Here is a 21,201-nt window from a genome sequence, read left to right as displayed (position 1 = left end):
CCGTCTACTGCTTTTTTTTTTTTTTTTTTTTTTGGGGGGGGGGGTGGGGGGGGGCGGGGGGTGGAAATTTGTCAAGGTCATTCCGTGGATTTAATATTTTTTTTTTGTGTGTGTGTGCCGCGAGCCCCACCGCCACCCAGCCTTGCTCTGTGGATTATCATCGCCCTGGATCCGAGGGTCTGAACAGCAGGATTTTTTGTTGTTGTTGTTGTTGATTATTTTTTTTTTTAATTATTATTATTATTTTTTTAAGGGCTCCGGGGTTTGGAGAGGGGAAGCGGTGAGTTGGAGGGGGGCGACTTTTCTCCACCCCCCGCGCCCCCCCCGCCCCCATCCTCCCCCCCCACCCCGCTCCCGGCCTTATTTTTATTTTTTAATCCCCCCCCCCCCCGTCTCCTCCCACCCCCCTCCTCTATATTATTATTATTATTTTTTTTTTTCATCCTTTCATTTTTGATTTGCTTCTTCTCCGGCGATGGATGGCAAAATCCGGCAGAGCCGGAGGTCGAGGTCGCAGCGGGACCGCGTGCGGCGGCGGGAGGCGGCGGCCCGCGACCCCCGGAACCAGAGCCCCTCGTCGGGCTCCGAGAAGGAGCCGAGCCCCGGCAAGGAGAACGGCGGCGGGCAGAACTGCACCGCCCCGCGGGGCCCGCCGCCCGCCGCCCGCACCGCCCGGCCCCCGCGCCGCCGCCGCCGCGAGTCCAGCTCCCAGGAAGAGGACCTGATCGATGGCTTTGCCATAGCCAGCTTCAACACCCTGGAAGCCCTGGAGGTAGGAGCTGAAAGGGGACCGGGGAAAAAAAAAATTAAAAAAAAAAAAAATACATATATATATATATTTTTTTTTTAAATGGAAAATGAATCAGGGTGCTTTCACGCTGCTGAATTTTTTGTAGATGCCAATTAATGCGCCTTCATCGCGGTGTCAGCCCGGAGGGATGCCGGGCAGCACCGCTGGCAACTTGCTGCAGGCCGGTGCCCCCCTGCTCCCCCTTACCCCGTGTCCCCCCCCGCCCTACCCGGTCCCCGTCGCCCCCCCCCTCGGCTCGTGGAGTTTGTGTTTGCGTTGCCAGAACGTTACTTTATCTGTCTCCGGAGATTGTTAGCAAATGGCTAGTGTTTGACATTTTGTGGAAAAGAGATGTTTAAATGGATAATAATCCCTTGGTTGTAATTCCCATTTTTGAAGTAATTGAACAAATTCTTCATCTCTTGTTGACTGTACATATTTTTCTGGTGTTAATAGGCTGGCAAAAAATATTGCTTGTCTAACTTATTACAAACAATATTTGCTGAGCAAATACTGCCTGCCTTGTCTGAGCTAAGTTAAGCAGAGCAGGAAATTTAATATTTTCAGAGGGGCATTGACAAACGAAGACTTTGGCTTTTGGTTTTTGTTTTGTTTGTGTACGAGGGGAAGAAGTGAGCTGTTGAGAGCGACGGCACCCAACAAGTTGCTTGGTAGGCACAGGAGCTTGAGTTCCAAGTAAATATGAGCCACCCCGTGCCTTTGACCGCTTTGACATGCTGCGTTGAAAAAACGTGGGCAAAGTTTTGGGTGCGCTCTCTGCCGCAGATTTCCTCTCACTATTAACCCACGTTACAGTAATGAAGGATTTTGTGGAGGTTGGTGAGTGAGTTCAAGTTTGCCTTGGGATTCCTAGCACCTTTCGCCCAGCCCTTGGGATCCCCTTTGGCCCACCGTCCCGCTTGGGAAGTTCTTGGTGCTTCGGCCATCAATTCCCATGCTGGGGTGATGGAGTCGTGGCCTGGGGAGCCTGGCCCTCCTCTGCTCGTCCACAAAAACACAAATTAGGCAGGCGGTGAGCAGCGTGTACGTGCTGGAGTGGGAACGTGACCGGTGCTGGGTTGGTGACTGGTATTCTTTGGCCTCTCGCAGCGTCATTTGTGGGGTGTTGTCCTAGCAGGAAAGCCAGCTACTTTGTCTACACACAGCTGATAATGAGCAGGCAATCCGCTTTTGTGTGCCTTTAAACAAGTGCCATAGACCTGTCTGTGTTGTTATTTTTTTTTCTTGGGCATGCTCTTAGTCAAATCTGCATCAGCGGATAGGTCCAAGTAAAGCCCCGAGTCTCTACCGAGCTGTCAGTGAAGAAAGTAAAATTCATCTTCTTGCAGAAATTTTCTACCATGATGAGCACATTATCAGGAAATAGAATTCAAATGATAGCACAGTCCCTCCAGGGCTGGAGGGGAAACTCTGTGCTTTTCAAATGGGATATGCCTTGTTATCAAATCAACCAAACCGTAACCTTGATAATAGGGCACGTGAGGGTGGAAGGTGACCTTAAACTTCTGCCACCCCAAAGGACATCTGGCTGGGGAAGCACTTCTGTTTTTTTTCCTTAAAAAAAAAGTATATATAAATCTTTATGAACTGTTCCCTCTGGAATTCTTACACTAGCACCTGAAATTAATTGATTCCTACTGTATTTACCTGCTTGCAAGAGGATACGTGTGCCTGAGCATCTTGGGGTAGCAGTTGGCCCATCAGAAGGAGCAGAACAAGCAGCGCTCCCCGCTTTCCTGCAGGTCCTGACCCAGGAGGTATCTCGCATTTGAGGCGCTCCGGGAGCCCTAATGATCTCGTGTATTTCATAAGTTGCAGCTACAGGAAGGAGGAGAAAATGCTCTGCATTGTGTGGGTTTTCCTTCGAGAAGTGCAGCACTGCCTTTGACAATGGGCGACGTCTGGCAGGTTTGGTGTAGCAGCAAGCGAAGGGGATTATCGAGACAAAACTACTTCAAAGCAGCATATGCCCATGTAAATGACTGAAACTGCAAGGTCATTTTGCGTGGTGTGGAGCTGTGCTCTCTAGTGTACTTGACTGCAACAGGTGGTTTTCTTCTGGGTTGGAGGAGATTTGCATTTCAGTGTGTGTATATATATATATATTTTTAATTTTTGTAAGAGGACTTAAAATCTGCTGCGATGACGTTTAGGAAGTAAATAAGAATTGAAATCCTCCATGTACGCGAAGGGGGAGAAAGGATAAAAGTGAGTGCCCAGCCTAGGAACTGTACTGAACTGAGAAAGTCTGCTTTATTTAATTTATAATCCTAAAAGGAGCTTTTGTTGCATGTATGGTAGTTCATTGTGATCCTTTCTTGTGTTCTTCTTGGTTTGTTTTTCATTAGATGTTACAGTGATCTGTGATAAAGCTTAATAGGCTAGCTAGGTTTTGGGTTTCCCCCTGGAAATTAAATTTCTCAGTGCTTAGGCAGAACTTTGACAGAAACGTTTGGAAGAGGCAAGGGTTTTTCTGTTTGTTTTTCTCTTTATCTCAAAATACTGTGAATTCCCCTTCCCCACTTCAGAAAATTCTCACCACTGGTTCCTGTAAATAAAGGGTGCTTTAAGTATGCCTCCCGCATGTTGACCTGGTGATACGAGCAGTTAAGGTTAATGCTGAGGGGTGGCTTTACGAAGTCTCTTCTAGCTCCTTGGTGTGAATTTTGGGCATTCGGGATTTTTTTTTATTTAACTAGCATGGCAGTGTTTTCCTGGCAGTTGTCATCTGAAAACATTGCATCTTACTTCTGTGATCGTTGTTTGTGATTCGATTTGCAGGTCCCCTATTCACGTAAAGACAGATTTGATTATATATATTTTTTAAGGAAAAAAACCAAAAGCTCACGGATGCAGCAGCAGCCTCTTTCTGCGCGTACGAAATTAAAACTTCCCCTTTCCCTTCCTTCCCCTGAATCTTCTCAAATAAATCCGTCACCGTGCAGCTGGTGGGTATGCAGGGCATTTTGTTTTCCACCCGGCCACGACTTTGGGGCCGAAAACCTGGGACCTGAGTTGGCCCTGACCACCAGCACGGGCGGCTTGGACATGGCTGGTGCTGCCCAGGAGATGGGTCCTGAGCCGCGGCGAGGAACGGGGGATTTCTGGCCGCCTCCCGAAATGAATGGCACGTATGTGAGCATGTGTGTGTATTCATTACGTTCAGATGAAGCTACTAATTATTCTTGAAGGTGATTGGTGAATCAGAGTGAGAGAAGCTAAATGAGTGAGTCGGTAGTTGAGGGCTCTCTCTGATCATCGCTGTTCCTTTCAAGTACAAAAAACAGCCCTAAAAGGGAACTTCATCAGAATGTTAATGAATGCGATCTTTGAGAGCAATTGTTCTCCCAAAGTAGTTGTAAAGACAAGGGGTTGTGTTTTCTTTTTGGCTTTTGTTTATCAATTTTACAGATTCCAGCAAAGCTTTGGAACACTCTGTGGAAATTTTAACTTTCGTGGTGTGTACGTAAGGGTTGTGGTTTCTCTTTTTTCTTTTTTTTTTCCCCCTTTAAGGAATGTTTAACCTATTTATAGCATCTCCTGGAGAATCCACTTGCAAACACGCGTCGAGCGGCGCGGTGCGTGGCGGTAGGTCCCCCGGCCAAAAAGCCATGCCTTGACTTCGCGCCCAGCTCGTGGAAGCGGCGCTGCCCTCGCCAGCAGGACGGGCACCCCCAGCCCCCAGGGGGGCGAGAGCTTTGCCCCCTCTTGTATTTGCTCCCACCTGGATTCGCGGCAGCGCTGACACAGCTCTGGTGTCACTCCGGAGTCACTCCGGTGTCACCGGGTTCAGAAAGCCCCACGGTGATCGCAGGCTTCTGGCCAGCATCCATGAGTTCTTCAGCTGTTATCTTGATAAGGCTGTTCTCACATGTGTGCTGTACACTGTGCTGTTACTGTTGCTCTGATCTCTCATTGATAAGAAAACCAGTGTATTTAACTGCAACTTCCTGTTCCAAAGGTTTTGTGCTAGTTCCACTGGCCTGCCTGGGTTGCTGCTGGTTTACGATCATATCGCTGTGCGCCTGCTTTGCGCTGGATGTTTTCTGTGCCTCATCTTCTGTTTTAAAACAAGCTTCTACACTTCAAAATATTTTTTCCTTCTACTTAATTGCCAAGTGATTGTGTATCAAGTTAGTATTTCTGATGGACAGTTAAGAAAAGCTAGGAAAGCTAGTAATTTCTAGACAGTGCTGTAAAGGCTCTCAGTGCCTTTTGGTTTTCCTGAAGGCTTGTTAGCCCCCATTGATTTATTCTCCTTACTGTTGATTTTGCATCTTCTCCAAAGCAGGTACTTACAGTGTGTTTTGGTTGTTGTTGAAGAGCAAGAGGCTGTTAATACAAAGAAGCTAAAGCAAAGCAGCTCCGAGGGGCACGTTCTGCAGAGACTGAACATCTGCTTGGCCTCGTGCGCTATATGTGGGCAGGAGCAAGAGGAGCTGGGTGTCCTGCAAAGCACGGCAATGAGCGAGGATCTGGCTCTGCTGTTGGAGCTGGAGCTTATTGCCCCATCAGCAAATCCGGCCGGGCAGTGCAGAGGCAGAGCTGTGCAGTGGCACTGTTGTCACCGGGCGGTATTGTTGTCACCGGGTGGCATTGTTGGTGTCACCGCGTGCGGGGCCAGTTGCACAACAGGAGTGGCAGCGTGCATGGCGAGTACAGGTACTGCCAGCGTGGTATTATCAGCGTTAGTGCCATTTAACATAGCTGTGGTGTCATCAGAGAGGGGAAGTGGCTTCCTTACCTGAGGCCCGGCTGTGGAACGCCCAAGGTTTTCAAAATCCAGGTGAAAATCCCTGCTGAGACCTCTTAAAAAGACCTCTTAAAGTCTTAGAAAATTCTTCTATATGAGCTCTCTGCAGCATAGCTGCTCAACCTTTCTTCAGCGGCCTGAAACGTGGGGTAAAAGGTGAGATGAAGCTTGTTGAAATGTGGGCAAATGAGCACAGAGAAATTGAGAAGATGAATTATAATTAATTTAAAAGATATATACTTAAAAATAGACAGTATGGTGTATTGCACAGATAAGATTTTTGGATAAAGGGGCCATAATAAAGCTAGTGTTACACTTAATCCAAATGATAGATGATACTCGATCCAAATTAGTGTTTACTTGTACTAATGCACTTGACTTCTTGTCTAGAGAGAACTGAAAACTTTATCGTCCTCCCAGTATGCTAATGAGATCCTCTTTTTATTTTTAATCTCAGTTATTTCGCAGAATGAGGCTGAATATTGGCGTTTTTTTCAGGGAAAATAACAGTGAGAAAGGGAGCCCAGTAGGATGGGCTTAGCCTGGCGTATGTCAGTTTGTCTCTGATAGATTCCTGCCTGCCTGGCAGAAGGGCTGACGTACCGCACGACTGTCCCTCTTCAAAAACTCATGGCGTTACGGAGGTGCAACACCCAGGCTGCAGAGTTACCCTTGTGCTAAGGTACGTGCAGCGATCTCGCTTTTTCCTGCGATATAAACGTTTTGGGGTGTTTTTTTCCTCTTGGTATCCTTGGCGTGGGGTGTTGAGTTGTCCGGGTGCTGCAGGCTGCTTCCCTCTGCCTCAGGCTTAGTGGTCTGGGTGGGCTTTGCTTGTTTGTGGGTCTGAAGAGGTGCCGTGGTGAGGTCCTTGCTGCAGCTGCTGCGGTGGCTCGGAGCTTCGTGCACTTTGTCCAGAGTGCTGCAGCGAGCACTAGGGAGCGAACAGCATGGGCCAAACCGAAACAGCCTATCCTGCCCGATGTGATACATTTTTTTCCCCTTTCTTTTTTAAATAAAGTTTCTTGAAATACAGTACAGAGGACGTGCACCTTGGTATCAGTCGTATGAGAACATCCTGCTGTAAGTGAGAACAATTTCCAATTCAGTGCACTTTAATGCCTCCAGTTTATCACAGTAAAGGTATAAAAGAGTTTTATGTAGGTGAAGTGGCTTTTGCCGATTAAATATCTTCTGGCTCTGCTGTGTTCCAGCACAACGGGAGCCTTGGCTGTTCCAGCCGTGCTCCTCGTGCAGCCTGGATGCTATTTTACCTGCCCTGCTCCATCTCTTTGAAAACCAGCCTCTTTTACAAAAACAATGAACTTTTAAGAATGCTGTTCAGGTGGCGAAAGGAGACCCAGTTTTGGTGTCACTAATCCAATAGGTGTAACATGGAGGTGAGCATTAAATGACTTTGGAGGCGCCTCTGCAATGCACGACCTGCGTGGGGCCGCAGTCAGTGCCTTCCGGGCTGGTGGCCGTGGGAGCTGGGAGGAACGTGCTGGGCTGACGTTGTGCCGAGCCTGGGGATAGGAGAGTGTTGGTTTGGGGACTTGGTTATTTAGGACAGTCTGGATCCGAAGTTCAGAAGTACCGGGTGAGAACAGGCACCGAGGCAGCTTCGTGTGCAGCGCTGGCGTGGCGCGGGATGAATGGAGAGCGTTTCCTGTGCAGCTCTGTCTTGCTTCAAGCCAAAGAGAGACTAAACTTGAACAAAAGTTGCATCTGCAAGGTCAGTGGTTGGCATGGATAAGGGGATTGAAGGGATCAAAATGATTTCCCTGCGCTGCTGGCTGCAAAACATGGGCTTATGGCACTGTTCCTGTCTCTCCCTTTGTGCTCAAAGCAAAGCTTTTTTAATCTTGTGCTGCCTATGTATAGTCGTGCCACAGAGACGTGGCAATTTGAAGTCAAACACTCTATTTTAGGGGCTCTTGGGCTCTGTCACCAGGCCTAGGGAGCTGCTTGTCTCCTCTGCCCAGCACATGCCTTGCAGGATGGTGCCGGTGCTCTTTGCTGAATGCGCTGTGATAGAGACATGCAGAAAATATATACGTGGTGTGCTCGTGCCTGTAGTCTAAATGCAACGCCTGTAGTGCTTGCAGTTGAATATCATTGCATTATCTTCCCCTCCAACAGATGTTCTTTCCAGATCTGTAAAAATGACTGTAATTGTTTGGTGGTTTTTATTTAGTTTTTCACCTTTACACATAGATTGGTTTGCTCTGAAGCTAATGTATCTCTGCTTTAGCCTCTGCTTAGCGAGAAGATGCCTAGGTTAGGAGGGAACATGAAGCTCAGGCTGGGAAACAGATGATTATTTAGGGCTTCTGGGTGTTCAGCGGGCTGTGGTGTGCTGCTGGACCCCAAGGTCACTTCTTTAACCCCTCCTGTTGGTCAGTGAGATCATAGGGTCTTCCCTGGTAGCTCTCATTTCTGCAGGAGAGCTAAAAACCCAAAGCAATTTAGGGGAAGAAACGTTTTATTAAACCACACAGTGGTACCAAGTGCATCAGCTTATAAACGCGCTATTGCTGTCGATTTCTTTTGGAGCTCATAAATGTCTCTTGCTCTGCTAAGAGGATGCGCAGCCTCTCTTCTCCATGCAGCCCAAGCGCATACTCGCACATGGGGAGCGAGAAGCAAGATAGTGTGCAGCTAAGAGATGTTTATGGAATCAGTCAAACCTGATATAACATAATTATGGTGTTTTGACAGCTTGTTAATAACTTGCAACCATAGGAAGAAATAGAATTACAGCATTCTTGGTCTTTGATGGAACCTTGGCATTTCTTTCAGATTGTAAAATTAAAGAAAAAATGTGAAAGCCATTAAAATAGTTGGACGTGGTGCCTGGGAAAAATGATGGGCCGCCTAATTGAAAAAATGCTTCATTCCAGTTGAAGTTCATTGCAGTTCGTTTCTGTCTAGCTCCCGGGATCCATAATGGAGAAGGGAGAGGGCCGATACCCCAAAATGTATCCGGGAGAGGGTTTTTTGGGTGTCAGTCAGTTCATCGTCTTGTCTGTGAATGAAGTGGAAGGAAATTCTAGCGAGCATTAGACACGAGAGAAGTCTTGTCACCTGTAATGACTAAAATCCCCTGAAGTGTTGCCAGCATGTACTTTAGGAATCATATAATTATATGATTATTGGAAGAGACATAAAAGACCTCATGGCAAAAACCTTAGGAAGGGGGAGGGAGGGAATCCGTATGCAAATGAAGATGCACAGAATTTGCTGTCACTTTTTTTTCTAGTTATTTTTCAGTCCGAAGCTCAGTAATTGCTTTTATGGGGATTACTTAATAAAACTGGGGCATGAAAAGGAGGGAGAATTGTTTATGCTGTGTCACAGGACTGGCTTGCATTCTTACGGAGTTGGAGCATAAATGAATTTTAAAAGTAAAACTGCAAAGTGTGGGTTTTCTGCTAACAGAAAATAGCTATTTGTTGTAATGTTATCCTACAATAAAAGTGTTCTGTGGTCTAGCGGTTAGCAGAGGGGACCGGAAGGAGAGATAATGGGGTTTTCTTTCTGACTCTGCCACAAGCTTCCTGCCAGAGCTCTGGGCACGTCCGTCTCCTGCCGTGAGTCTCGCCTCGACCCGCCGAGGCTGGAGGTGCCGGGACGCGGCTGCCTGTGGAGGGCTGGCATGTCCCTCGCACCTGGCAGACCTCTTCTTGTCACTAAATCACCCCGGGAGTGATGTGATCCTCGGGTAGATGATGTCCTCGTGCCTTCTAGTGCTTAGGAGCCGTGGCGGTGCTGGGGTGAGGACGTGCTGTCCCAGTTGGATGCTCCCAGGGGATGGGATGGTGCCACGCTTCTCGTGGCGGTGCAGGAGCTGGGAGCACGTGCGTGCATCAGCGTCTCTCGGCCTCCTTTGTCATTTCAGTGGCTTGCAGCCAAGGTAGAAATCTCCCAGGGTGAACCACTAGCGAAATTTTCCCCCCTTTTCCCCCACCTCAGGTTCTTACTGTGGTGTGTAAGCGTGTCTCGCAGGGGATGCGTTGCCCATGAGCATGCTGCATCTGCGTACCACTGCAAGTGTAAGGTCAGTGATAGATTTTCCTGTGCTTCACTTCTCTGTCTCCTTAGAGTTAAAATACAGGTCTGGGTTTGGGGAGTTTTTCTCCCGTTTCCTTACTGATGCCTGGGATTTATAATCTTGCTTCTCCTAGAAGCACTCGTTCAGGCATTTACTAGGGAACTCTCCTGATGCAGAACAGACCCATATCTCAAGAGAGGTTTTGTTGCAAGATAGGCAAAAATCTCCTTCCTTTTTTGTCAGACTTAGTAAGGCATTTGGTGCATTAGAAAAAAATCACTCTGCTATTAGTGTCGAGTTACTGAATATTTTGCAAGGTTCTCTGCAGGAAAAAGAATAACATTTGCTCTGGTATTCTAGTCTGAAGCTAAATAGCACCAAATTGTGATCTGAGTTTGCAAATGTGATTTTTAGCTGAAAATGACAATGGTTTTCCAACCAGATGGATTCTATAACGTGCCTGCTATCAGCTCATCCATCAAACTCCGCAGATGTCTGTATGTTTGCAGTGTGTGCGTGGTGGTGGTGCTGATTCCAGCGGGCACCGATGAACCTGTTCAAGCCCTATTGCTGGGGTGCTGCTCGCAGCCTGGCCCTGCAGGTCCTGATGGCAGATGCGAGGTGAGCAGCCTTCTCCGGTCCTTTTCCTTGCTGTGGGGCCGGCTGCCCCCCCGGGATCGATGCACCTCGGAGAACCATTTTGAGGCTGCGAAGCAGACACCGATGTTTCCTGTGCTGTTTGTGTCGGGGAGGCGGTTAATGGAACAGAAACGAGCGCCCCTGGGCTGCACATGGTCTGTGACTGGGTTCGTACAGCTCTGACTTTGCTTCCACATCGCTGGGTGACGCTAAGTGACGCTAAGTCACGTAGGGTAAGCGATTTATAAATTTACATTTTTTGTATTTGCATCCAGCCAAAAGCGCTCACAGCGTCGATCAGAAAAAGGTTCCCATGACTGTTATGAAATCATCTGTATGAGTTTTAGGCTTTTTGCAGGAAAAGATGATATCTTTAGCAGCTGTTGGGAGATGAGGTTTTCTAGAGCCTCGTGTCAGCATCAAACCCTCGGTTAAAAAATGAGCTTGTGTTTTGGCAGGTACAGAGCATGCCATTTCCAAAGCAGAGGTTATGAACTAGTGTAATGAGGGCCTATGTCTAATGTAAACTCCCAGATGATGACCTCAGATAAACAACTGTATGGAGCTTGTTTTCATAATAGGTTCCCAAGAATTATTTCTGAAGTTGCTGAAGTTGGTCTTTTTTAAACAAAAAAGAAAAAAAAGCTGTTTCCAGACAGCACATCCTTGGCTTCTTAGCTTCACTGTATTATGTCCTGAGAAGCACATCAATGGCTGTGCGGTGCCTGAGCTTTTTGTCCCTGTGGTTATGAGGTTCCCGGTCCCTGGGCATGCCTTGCTTTGAGGCAAGCCGTCCTGTATGCTACTGGTTGTTCAGGTCTTTCTCAAAACTGTTTGTCGTGTGTATTGTTGGAGAGATTGTCCCTTTCCTTTTACTGCTTACGGGGCAGGTGGCACTGCGGCCGCGTGGAGGTGTGAGGTTCTGCACTGGACCAGAGGGAGTGGGGAACACTGCGTGTGTGGCGTGGGGGAGCTGTGTGTCTGCCTCCAGCCAGGCCCAGTTTTTGGGAAGTGCCACATCTGGGCTTCATGGAAGCAGGCAGCAAAGCTGGGGAGGGGTGCTGGGAGCTGCACTGTCCTCTCCTCCCCATTGATGGAGCTGGCACCAGGCATGGGCTTGTGAAGGTGCAGTCATGGGGAATGTGCTCCAGCGTTGGGAGCAGTAAGCCAGCAGCTTCTCTTGGTATGCTTCTTGCAAGTAAATGCAGCTTTCCAGATTTTTTTTTCCTTGTTCACAGTTCGGTTTTTACGTAATTCTGATTTTCTGCTAATTACAGCAAGCGTGTGTTTGCTGTTTCCGTGTGTTTACCTGGGCCAAAAGGAGCGAGCACTGAGATGGAGGAATACATTTTTGTCTCAAGCGATACACAAATTCTTTTTGTTCTATTACATCTCCCTCCCTCTGTGCATGTGTATGTTAAAATTTCCATTCCCTGTTTATAAATGTTTAGCAGCTGAAGTCACTGGTGTTTTTCATAGTATTACCTTTGCGAGGTTGAGAACATAAGCAAAATGTGATTCTTCACTCAGTCTCTGCTGAATACTGTAGGAATAATGAGTCTGTGCCTAAAGCATAAAGCAAGACACAAAAAGCATGCCAATAAGAATACAGACCTGGGGGAAAAAATAAAGTGTAGCATATTTTACCAATTGCACTGGAGCATCCCTGTATGTATTTAGGGGTTGGGTCGGCCATGGCGTGAGGCTGTCCTTCCCGATGGCAGCGAGCACTGTGCCTTTCTCCCTTCCCCCATGTAAGACAAACAGATTGACGTGTCTGGGGAGAATGACAGCGTGCAGCAGCGCAGCTTAACCAGTGTGGCTCTGGAAGAAAAAAGGCAGGGAGAAAAAAAAAAACAAAGAAACACAGCTGGCTGCATGTCTTCACGACGATGGAGCCTTTTCGAAAAGAGCAAATGCCATTGTCTTGCAACGTATTCCTGAGCTGGTGAAAAGGAGAGAAATTGGTCGGAGATTTTCCTGACCAGTGAATCGCCATCCCATTGCTCACACTGCCCAGGCAGCTGCCAAACTACAGCCGTTTGCCTGCCTTGTTCTGGGGGATGCAGATAGCTCCCAGGAAGGTCAGAATTTGGGTTACGGCTGAATTATAAGGTAAAATCATTGCAGTGACGTACAGATTTCTTTTTTAGACTTTCTAGTTCCTCTAATAATATGTTGTCAAGCTTTAAAGCTGAATGAACTTTAAATATCATCTGTGTTTAACAGCATTTAATCTTCCTGTTTTCTATTTTTTTCAGCCTGAATAAAGAAATAGTGTTGTGTTTTCTGTAGATTAGGGTCATTGGAATGTTTTGTCTCTCTTTTTAATTAAAGAATGAGATTCTGGGTGCCCAGTTACTTAGTGCTGCTCCTCTTAATGTTGAAAGTTCATCCTTTGTCCCCACTTTTTGGTGTAGATTTTTCTCTGAAGTGTTTAAAAACGTGTATCTGAAAGACCTAATTGGTGTTGATATTTCAGTGTCTGGGTTTATAATGCAGCTTTTTTTAATAGGGCACCAGGGTATCAGCACTAAATGTGAAGAAAATTTGAGCCTAATTAAAGCTACATGCATCACTTCGGGTATAAAACCAACCAAACCAAACAAAAAACCCTACAACTTCAGGCCGAACTACCCATCGGCGCGGCGCTTGTTCAGTGTGCCCTGTGGAGTGAAGGGGAAAAATGGTATCTAACTAATGCTGAAGTAATTACTTACTTTGCTTTATGGTTTTAGAAAAATCTGCCTAGGCAAACACACCCCGACTGGGGCGGATATCTCTTTGGCTGCTTCTATTTTAGGCCTGATAAAGCATTGTTCACACCTGTGGGGAATGTGATAGGGAATAAACGGGAAGCCCAACCTCCTTAGCGCCACGTGTCGTACAGACAGGCCGTGCTCTGGTACAGGGATTTATTTCATGCATGGTGGCCTAGACATGAAACAAATGCGTAGGAAAGGGAATTATGTAAAATTGAAAGTGACAATTATGCAAACATTCCGGTTGAGGAAGAAGTAAATTCTTCTCTTTTTCCATGTGCTCGACTTCAGTGCTAACGAGCTGCCTGTTGGGGTTTTTCTTGTGTGCGTTTGTATCTGTCATCTCTCTCATCTTGGCTGCTTCTTGTTTCTTTTTTTTTTTTTTTGGTTTGACCTTATTTTCCCTTTTGTTCCGTGCTCCATCTCCGTGCTGCAGGCCCGCTTGCCGTGCCGAGGATCCACTCCCAGCCCCTCGCAGCGCGGGGCCAGCAGTGGCAGCGTGGTGACAGATGCCTCCCCAGCCCTTTATCCAAAATCTTTCTGTTTAAAGAGAGGGGAAGCTGGTGAGAGAAGAAACAAGCTGCGAGAACAGCTCTGTGTTTTGGCCGGTAGCCTTTTGCAAAGCTAACCTGCTTGGTCTTCCACACTGCTCGGAAGCTCCCCACCGTGCAGCAGCAGGGAGGCAGAGCAGCGAGTGGCCACTGCCACCCGTCAGTGCGTGGTTCTGCTGAAAGGGACAGTCCTCTTGTGCCCGGGCTGCTTGGCACTACTGCCTCCTGGGTGCTGGCACCAGCATTTATGCTGCAAGGAAGGCTAATTCCCCAGTTCCCTGGTCCTGGAGTGTTGCAGGGCCATGCAAACGCCCTCCTGGTACGGGGGAAAGGGCTGAGGAGCTGCTGAGCATTGATACTGAATGTTGTAGCCAAGTGTTCGTCCTGGGCTTTAGGTTATCAGAGTGGGGGATCCACTGGAAATGGTGGTGTAACGTGGCCGTGGTGCTGTGCCGGCTCTTGGGAGGTTGGTTTGAGTTCAGCTTGTGGAGTTGAGCTGCTGTGGCCAAACGTGGAGTGTTACAGGGGTAGGAAGGGTCACTTGGAAAGATAAACTTTGCTTGCAGTTTAATTGCTCTGAAAACCCAGTTTCCACATTGTTTTCGCTGATTAATTTAATTGTGATGGGGTGGAAGAAGAGACAAGCTCCTGTTTGTGCTTGGTCAGGGGCTTCATGTGGATGAGGTCTCTAACCCTACAGATAGCAAAAGGTTAGAAGTAGTTCAGTCTGTACATGGTTTTTATAGCTCAGTTTACACAAGAATTCCTTCTTTTTAGTCTTCCATTCTTTTCTCCTTTCTTTCTTCCAAAACTTCCTTCCTTTCCTTGTGCTGTGTGAAGGAGAAGCACATGTTGAATATTAAATCCAAAGAGTGGGGGAAGAAGCAGCTCTTCTCATCAGCGTCACTTTTCCTTGCTTTAATCCCACGGAGGGATTGAAGAAAGTGTTGGGAGGATAAGATCAGTGTTTGAGCCCAGCTAAATGATGACTCTGCTGCAGAAAATGGTTTTAATGGAGGCTGGTTGTGTGGGGAGGGTGAGAAAATTGCACATGAATTGTGCAAATTTCTAAATAAAAAGCATTTAATTGCATTAAAAGAGAGGGAGGGACCCTCTTGTGTGCACATGGGAGACTTCAGTGAGCATAAGCAACCTCTGTGCCACAGTAGTCATTGACCTTGTCAAATCATGCCATCGGAGGTCACGTATGGTAAAGCAGGGTGCCACAGGGGATTAGCACATCTGGGCAGAGGGTTTTTAAATCTGAGCATGCATGCCAAATCCCATCTCCAGTGGCGCATATGGATTCATCAGGAAATGCAAGGAAAGAGAAGATCAGAAAGCACTTACGTGGGGGAAACCTGGCTGGAGCCGGGGGCTCCTCGGAGCCCACTTGCAAGCACAAGGATGGTTGGTTGTGGTCTGGCCCCCCAGCTTGCTGAAAGATTTGTGCTTGAAGTTTAAATATATGGAACTTGCAAGATCCCCTCAGTAACCTCATAATTACGTAGTCTTAGGCGCACAGCTGTCTTCTTGCCATTGTTTTCCCTCTAGTTTAATGGGTACAAATGTTCTTTTGCATCCTGCCTACAGCTATTAGTCTGGTGTGAACAGGTAGCACTTTGTGCAGGTGGGAGGCTGATCTGTTTACCTTTTTAAAGTAAAGCGCTTGTACTTCTGGCCCAAAATACAAATATGGGTTTTAGTTTCGTTATAAATCTTGGAAGGTAACAAATGAGATGACATTGGTTTGTCTACCTCCAATGTAGGACTTGACACGTACTGTCTGGATTAATGTAAATATGTCTGTTTCACAGATGGGAGGGCCTGGAGCGTAAGGAAGGCAAATCATTACTAGCAACTGGTCCATTTTCTCCATGCTTGGAAAGGAAAATATTGAAAGCTTTAACTTTCTTGTGCTGTGGAGGTGTTCAGTAGAAAGTTTGGCGTGGCATCCTTGAAGTCCGAGCAGCTGAGTGAGGCTTTATGCAGCCCTGCTCTGCTTTGCCCCGCGCTGGTAGGCGAGCCCACAGCACCTGGTTTTTAGCTGACAGGCAGTAGCTTACAACTCCATCAGGAATGCAAGTGCTGTGTGCTACGGAGACCTTCAAGCAGGTTCTGTGCAGGATGGAAAATCATGTTCTGATATAGCTGTACTGTAACTGTGTGAGCAGGACTGCCCAGGCGGTGCTTCGGTTGAAGACCTGTGACCCCCCTGCCCCAAACAGGGTTACCTCTGTTGGGAAGCACGGATGTGCTTCGGCTTGTTTCTGTCCACACAGGTGAGCCTGTTGCCACAAGAGAACCCATTTAAGTATGTTTCTAATCTGTAGAACAACTGGTAAATGTGGTAGGAGATGTGCTACCAGCTCGTCCCAATGAGCAGAGTTTTCAATTTATTTTTTTTAAAGATTGAGAATGTATCCTGTGATTTTTTTCCCCCCTTCACGTTACTCTTATATTCTTCTAAAAATCTGCCTTAGTTGATTAATTCCCAATCTCATGCAGAAAGCATTAAAAGAAAATTATCAGTACTTTCAGCAGGAAAATGGGTGGTAGCTTAGTAGGTTAAAGTGGCCTTAAAGTTGAAGCTAGCTAGTCTTTGTGCTTGCCAACGAGGGAACTCATTTGTCACTGATTTCCATTGTCTCCTGGAGGGGGGAAAGAATGACTAATGCTTTGCTCCTGCCTTAGTCATAAGGACCTGGAATGAAACTGGTTGTAGCAATGAAAAGGCTAAATCAAAGTTCCTGGAGAGCGGTGGTTCTTGTGTATACTTGTGCCAAATTTTTGCTAGGGGGGAAAAGGTTAGAGTTCTGCAATGCTGTGACTTTTAGAAGGTATTGTTTGTTAGAATAGCATCAGGAGCGTGATGCTGAAGGATGGTTGTTGAAGGTACTCTGTTTAGGAGAGGGTACCTGGCCTGGTTGGGCTCACAAGTGGAGCTGATGGCATAGACAGTAAAGTGAGACCTAAGCTGGGGTTTTCAGCACTGGTAGCTCTTACGGCTTTTCCTGAGGATGTGTAGTTCTCCGCGTAAAACTGCTGTGAATGGGCTTGTTTTTTATACTCACCTTTAGAAGTTGTCCCGTGACTTCCGTGGGGACCACAGGCTGAACATCTGCACTTGTGCTGCAGGGTTGTGGGGCACTGAATGGAGCCTGCCCCCTTCCGCTTCGTTACAGTATTTACGGTGCCATATTGCATCCCAAATATTAGGTTGGACTTGGAGAATTAAGTGGCACAATTATGAAGCGGAGGAAAAAACACTTATGTGGTGGCTGTGATAGATTAGTCATTTTGTACCTCCAAATAGCCAATTATTCCTCTGACTGGCTTTTATCTGACCAATTTGCATGTGCAGTCATGGTAACTGGTTTGCAGACTAGGCACAGAATTTCATGTGGATCTGATGTTGCGTTTTGGTCTCATGTGCTCGGTGCTAACTGGAAGCAGGAAGCGAAATACGCAGACGAGGGATTTGCTGCAACACATTATGATTAGCTGCTTTGTATTTTTTCCGCTTTCAAAGCCTTTTCACTCGAAGGAAACAAGATGGCTCACTTTTATTGTAGCCTTTTAAAAAAAAAAAAAATATCTGACAGAACCATGTAAAGTGGTCCCAGCTCTGTAGAAGCTGCAGCACAGATTTCATTTGTATTGGCATTCTCTGCTGCCTAGCTTGAGAACACGTTGTTCGAGGGCTGGGAACTCGCTGGAGCTTCAGTGCGTTTCATAAGAGATAAGAAAGAAAAAAAGAGCTGGAGGAAAGAAGGAAAAATGAGCTGAAGTGGAGTGACCGAGGGTGAAGTCCTGCCTCCTTGAAGTCGGTGTCAAAACTGTCATCACTGGTGCCAAGTTTCCACATCTTCTCCCTGATTTTGATCTTGGCTGCACGGGTGTGCTGAAAATTAACAAAATGGTAATAAGATTTAATACTGTACACCTGGAGAGCTAAGTGAAATCTTAATTTGAGGAATATTAGTAATTCAGCTGAATTTTGCTATTAGGTTAAATGTAAGCTCTGTTTCTGTCTGGGATTTGTGTCAGTTTAGTGTGCTGTGGACTTTGCAGAATCTCTGATATGGACAGTCTTTGAAGTGGAGAAATGGTCTAAAATATTTGCCAGCAGCTAGCTAGCTTTTTAAAGCTTCATTTGCTTCAAATAAGCAAGCCTTTTAAAAAACAAACAAATAAACGATTTGTAAGTGCAGGAATAACAAGATAGTTTTTTAAAAGCTTTTTTTTCATATGGGCTCCAGCAACTCGAGCTGTAGTTACCTTGGTCTCCAGTGCTGCTAAAGACAAATGAAGCTAATAAAACAGTATCTTGCAACATCGTAGGAAATAAATTGGCTAATCTGTATGCAAGTTTTCTTGCTACGCCAAATTTAAACTCTTTAAGCTTTTCCTCTTTTGATGAGAGGTAGAGGCTTTTATGAATGTAACCTTTGTAAGGCTCTGTGAAACAATGCCTGTAGCAGCCTTCTGGTGTAGTCGTAGAATAAAGATTAACAAGTCAAGATGTATTTTAAGGAAATTATACATTTATTTTCTCATAAGTGATGAGATAATCTTAGACTGATAATAAATCTGTGCATTAGAAGGGAGGCCGTTGTCTCCACCTGCCTCCACATGGTGTTACCAACCTTCACTGGTAGCTGGAGGAGTTCGTTGCTTTGCATCATATGCTAGCTAGAAGTGTATGTACCTGCGTGTCCATGCATGAGTTTATATATTTCTCTCTTCCGTGTACATAAACAATTGGGTCTGTCTTAGTTTTCTTGCAAACTCCTGTTTACTCCTTTGTTCTGTTGACCTCTGCTTGCACCATATGGTTTTTGAACAGAGCACTTGTGAAGTCTCCTGGTTTTGTGTAAAATGTAGTGTACAAAGAATTACAGGTGCACAAGCACCTACTGTTAAGTTCTCTGAGCTGTTTAAGCGTGTGGGCTTTTTCATGTCCTGATAATAAAACTTGCACACTGATGTTTGATAAAAACTAAGCGTCAGGCTTCATTTTTGCAGATACTCTCCCTATAGTAGCTGCTGAAGATCCAAAAGTGGTTTCAGCACAGCTTGGGGGACTGGAAAAATCAGAATTGAAACTGGGGCAGGTCACACTCCCCTCCTCCCCCCTTTCTCCAGATAAGTTATATAATCTCTGTTCCTCTGTTTCTTCTGTAAAACAAGGATAACTTATCTCATGGCACTACTGCTGCTTAGTAGTTGTAAACCCTGCATGCAGGATCTTTTTGATAGGAAGTACATTAAGATTAAAGTACATGGTGTTTTGTTCTGAAGAGTTTGAGGATGAAATTTATAGGCAACCGTAAGCTGTGTGTTTGTTTATGATAAAATTGGGAGATGAAGTATAAAGGAACAGACACTGGTACTGGCCGTGTAACTTGCAGCTTTACATTACAAACAGCCTCTTGTTTGTGGTGATAAAGGCAAGAAATCCAGTGTATTCTACCAGCTACAAATAGCTACACGGGGTAGAGCTTTCACTCCTTCAAAATGAGCCTCTTCTCATTCTCAAATCAATCTCTCAGCTGTTCCTTTTAAGAGTCATCTCTCCACCTGTTTACTAACCATGAATTTTTGTTACTGTGAGAGTAAAGAAGCATATTTGCTGCCGAACATCATTCAGCTGTTGTGGTTCTCTCCTCCCCCACTTTCTCCTATATTCTCAGGATTTAGTTAGCAAAATTCCTTCCTCCACACCCTCCCCAGTCCTTTCGCTTAATCGGTTGGAAAGTGCAGACAGCAGGCAATAGGTCGCTCTTGATCATGGTATTTTCCCCACTAACCCTTCCTTTCCTCTGCTTGGTTCTGTAAAACCCCATTGAATTCCTCCTTCCTGGCACTGCTGGTGCATCGGGAATTCCCACAGCATGCGGGAGCTCTGCAGAGCTGCCCGGAGCAGATTCCTATCGGCACGTGCTGCCCTTGGGATTTCTGCATCTCGGCTGCCAAGTGCAGGAGAAATGCTGTTCTACAGGCATGGGAGCTTTCTGCTCCCCCTACAGCTCTTCTGGGTGCTGTGTAAATATTGGGGGATTTGAGAGGGATGAGGTTAGTGTGGATGCTGATGAATGTTGGGGAGGGAAAGTGGCTTGGTGGCTTTGGGGTATGGTTTTATACTGGAGATGTCTGGTTTGTAGCTGGAGATGTCTCCTCACTTCTCTCAGATGGATTCGCTGTCTTAAAACTTTTGGTGACAAGACTCAAAGAGATTCAAAGTTGATTTTTTTTTAATCTACCTTGAGAGGCAAGATGAAAAATGGAAGGCAGTCTGTTCTCCAGACCGTGTGCCTGGGCACTCCTGGTGTGTGCCCACGGGCTGTTGGTGTCTCCCAGCCGCTTCCCCAGGCACAGCTCATCACCTTTGTTGTGCCATTGGTTTCGAGTCAGTAAATCTCCAAGGCTTTTCATGCCTGCTTTGGGAAATTGTTATGAATACTGGGCTGCTTGGGGGTCTGCTGGCCTCTTGGATCCCAGACGAGTTGAGGAAAGTGCAGTTACAGGATGTGCTCCCCTCGTGGGCTGCATCCTCTCTGGTATGTGCTGTTCTTCATAGACTGTTCAGTAGGTGAGAAAGAGGTGTCCTGAAAGGCTTTCAATGGTATATCTAAATAAATAACACCCAAATATCACAAGACATATAGTGAGGATTGTTAGCAGTTCTCCTTGAATTCAAACTGTTGCACCATCTAAACCATGATGCACATGGTTAAAATGTGCAGGAAGGAGATGGTGCTACCAGAAGCCTCAGATCCTGGGAAAGAGGAGCAAATTGCTAAGTAGCCATATGAAAGCCTACTTCAAAAAGAGCAACGGGCCGTGCTACTGGTGTCATTGCAGGAATAAACAGGAGAGCTCTGCATGGAGGTACGGTAATAACGGCTGCCAGCACACATTAAGGTGTTACTCTGTGTCCCCACCACGCTGTACAAACAAATTCACGCAGGTAGCGTGGAGCTCACCTGCTTGGATCCAGCCGGCGTGGCTGGGCTGGGCACCGTGCAGCACTGCTGGCACCCTGGATTGCTGTTTGAAGAGTCAGGCTTGCTATGGGAAGAAATGCTCCTTTGGGACTTGATTCCTGTTATTTTGCTGAAACCTTTTCGGCAAGTGCCCAGCACGAGGAGCCGGCAGCAGCGGCTGGCGTGCGGTCAGCATGTGCAGTGTTGTGCTGGGGTTTTCGTCCTCTGCCCCTCATCGCGTTCTGTCCCCGCTCTCCGCGTGCATCGTCGATGGGGGAACGGCAGGGACACTCACACAAAGCTGCCTTTCTTGTCAGTTCTGCTTCAACCTCACATGACGGTTGGACAGAAGCTGTTTTCACTGCTGGAAGTGAGGGGGAGGTGGAATGGGTGGTGGATTTAAAGAAAACTATATATATTTCTTTTTTGTCTGTAAGCAGGCGGCTTGTTAGTGGTGGTGGTGTGGGCAAGGAAGCACCTCGTTATGCTGTATCGGATATGTCACGTCTATATTGGATCTATAGTGGGGAGGGCTTGATTTCCTCAGGAGTACAGATCTGTTCCTATTGCCCCTTGTCCAGTGGGTCTGGGTGCCCCGGCAGCTATGGGCCTCTTCTGACAGAGGAGATTGATCCTGCCTTTCCT

At 46.6% G+C, this 21,201-nt stretch overlaps 1 protein-coding gene across 5 annotated transcripts in view; it reads left to right on the top strand.

Moving 5' to 3' along the window:
* Positions 1–475: 475 nt before the first annotated feature.
* The window catches only part of FBRSL1 (fibrosin like 1), a 518,137-nt gene continuing 497,411 nt past the window's right edge, over positions 476–21,201 (top strand). For all 5 annotated transcript variants that reach the window (XM_050714124.1, XM_050714121.1, XM_050714123.1 and 2 more), the window contains exon 1: positions 476–772. In XM_050714124.1, the coding sequence (XP_050570081.1) occupies positions 476–772 (297 nt within the window). The remainder of the gene's footprint in view (positions 773–21,201) is intronic.

Source organism: Cygnus atratus, chromosome 17 (assembly GCF_013377495.2).
Source record: "Cygnus atratus isolate AKBS03 ecotype Queensland, Australia chromosome 17, CAtr_DNAZoo_HiC_assembly, whole genome shotgun sequence".
Lineage (NCBI taxonomy): Eukaryota > Metazoa > Chordata > Aves > Anseriformes > Anatidae > Cygnus > Cygnus atratus.
This window is presented reverse-complemented; position numbering and strand designations above follow the sequence as displayed.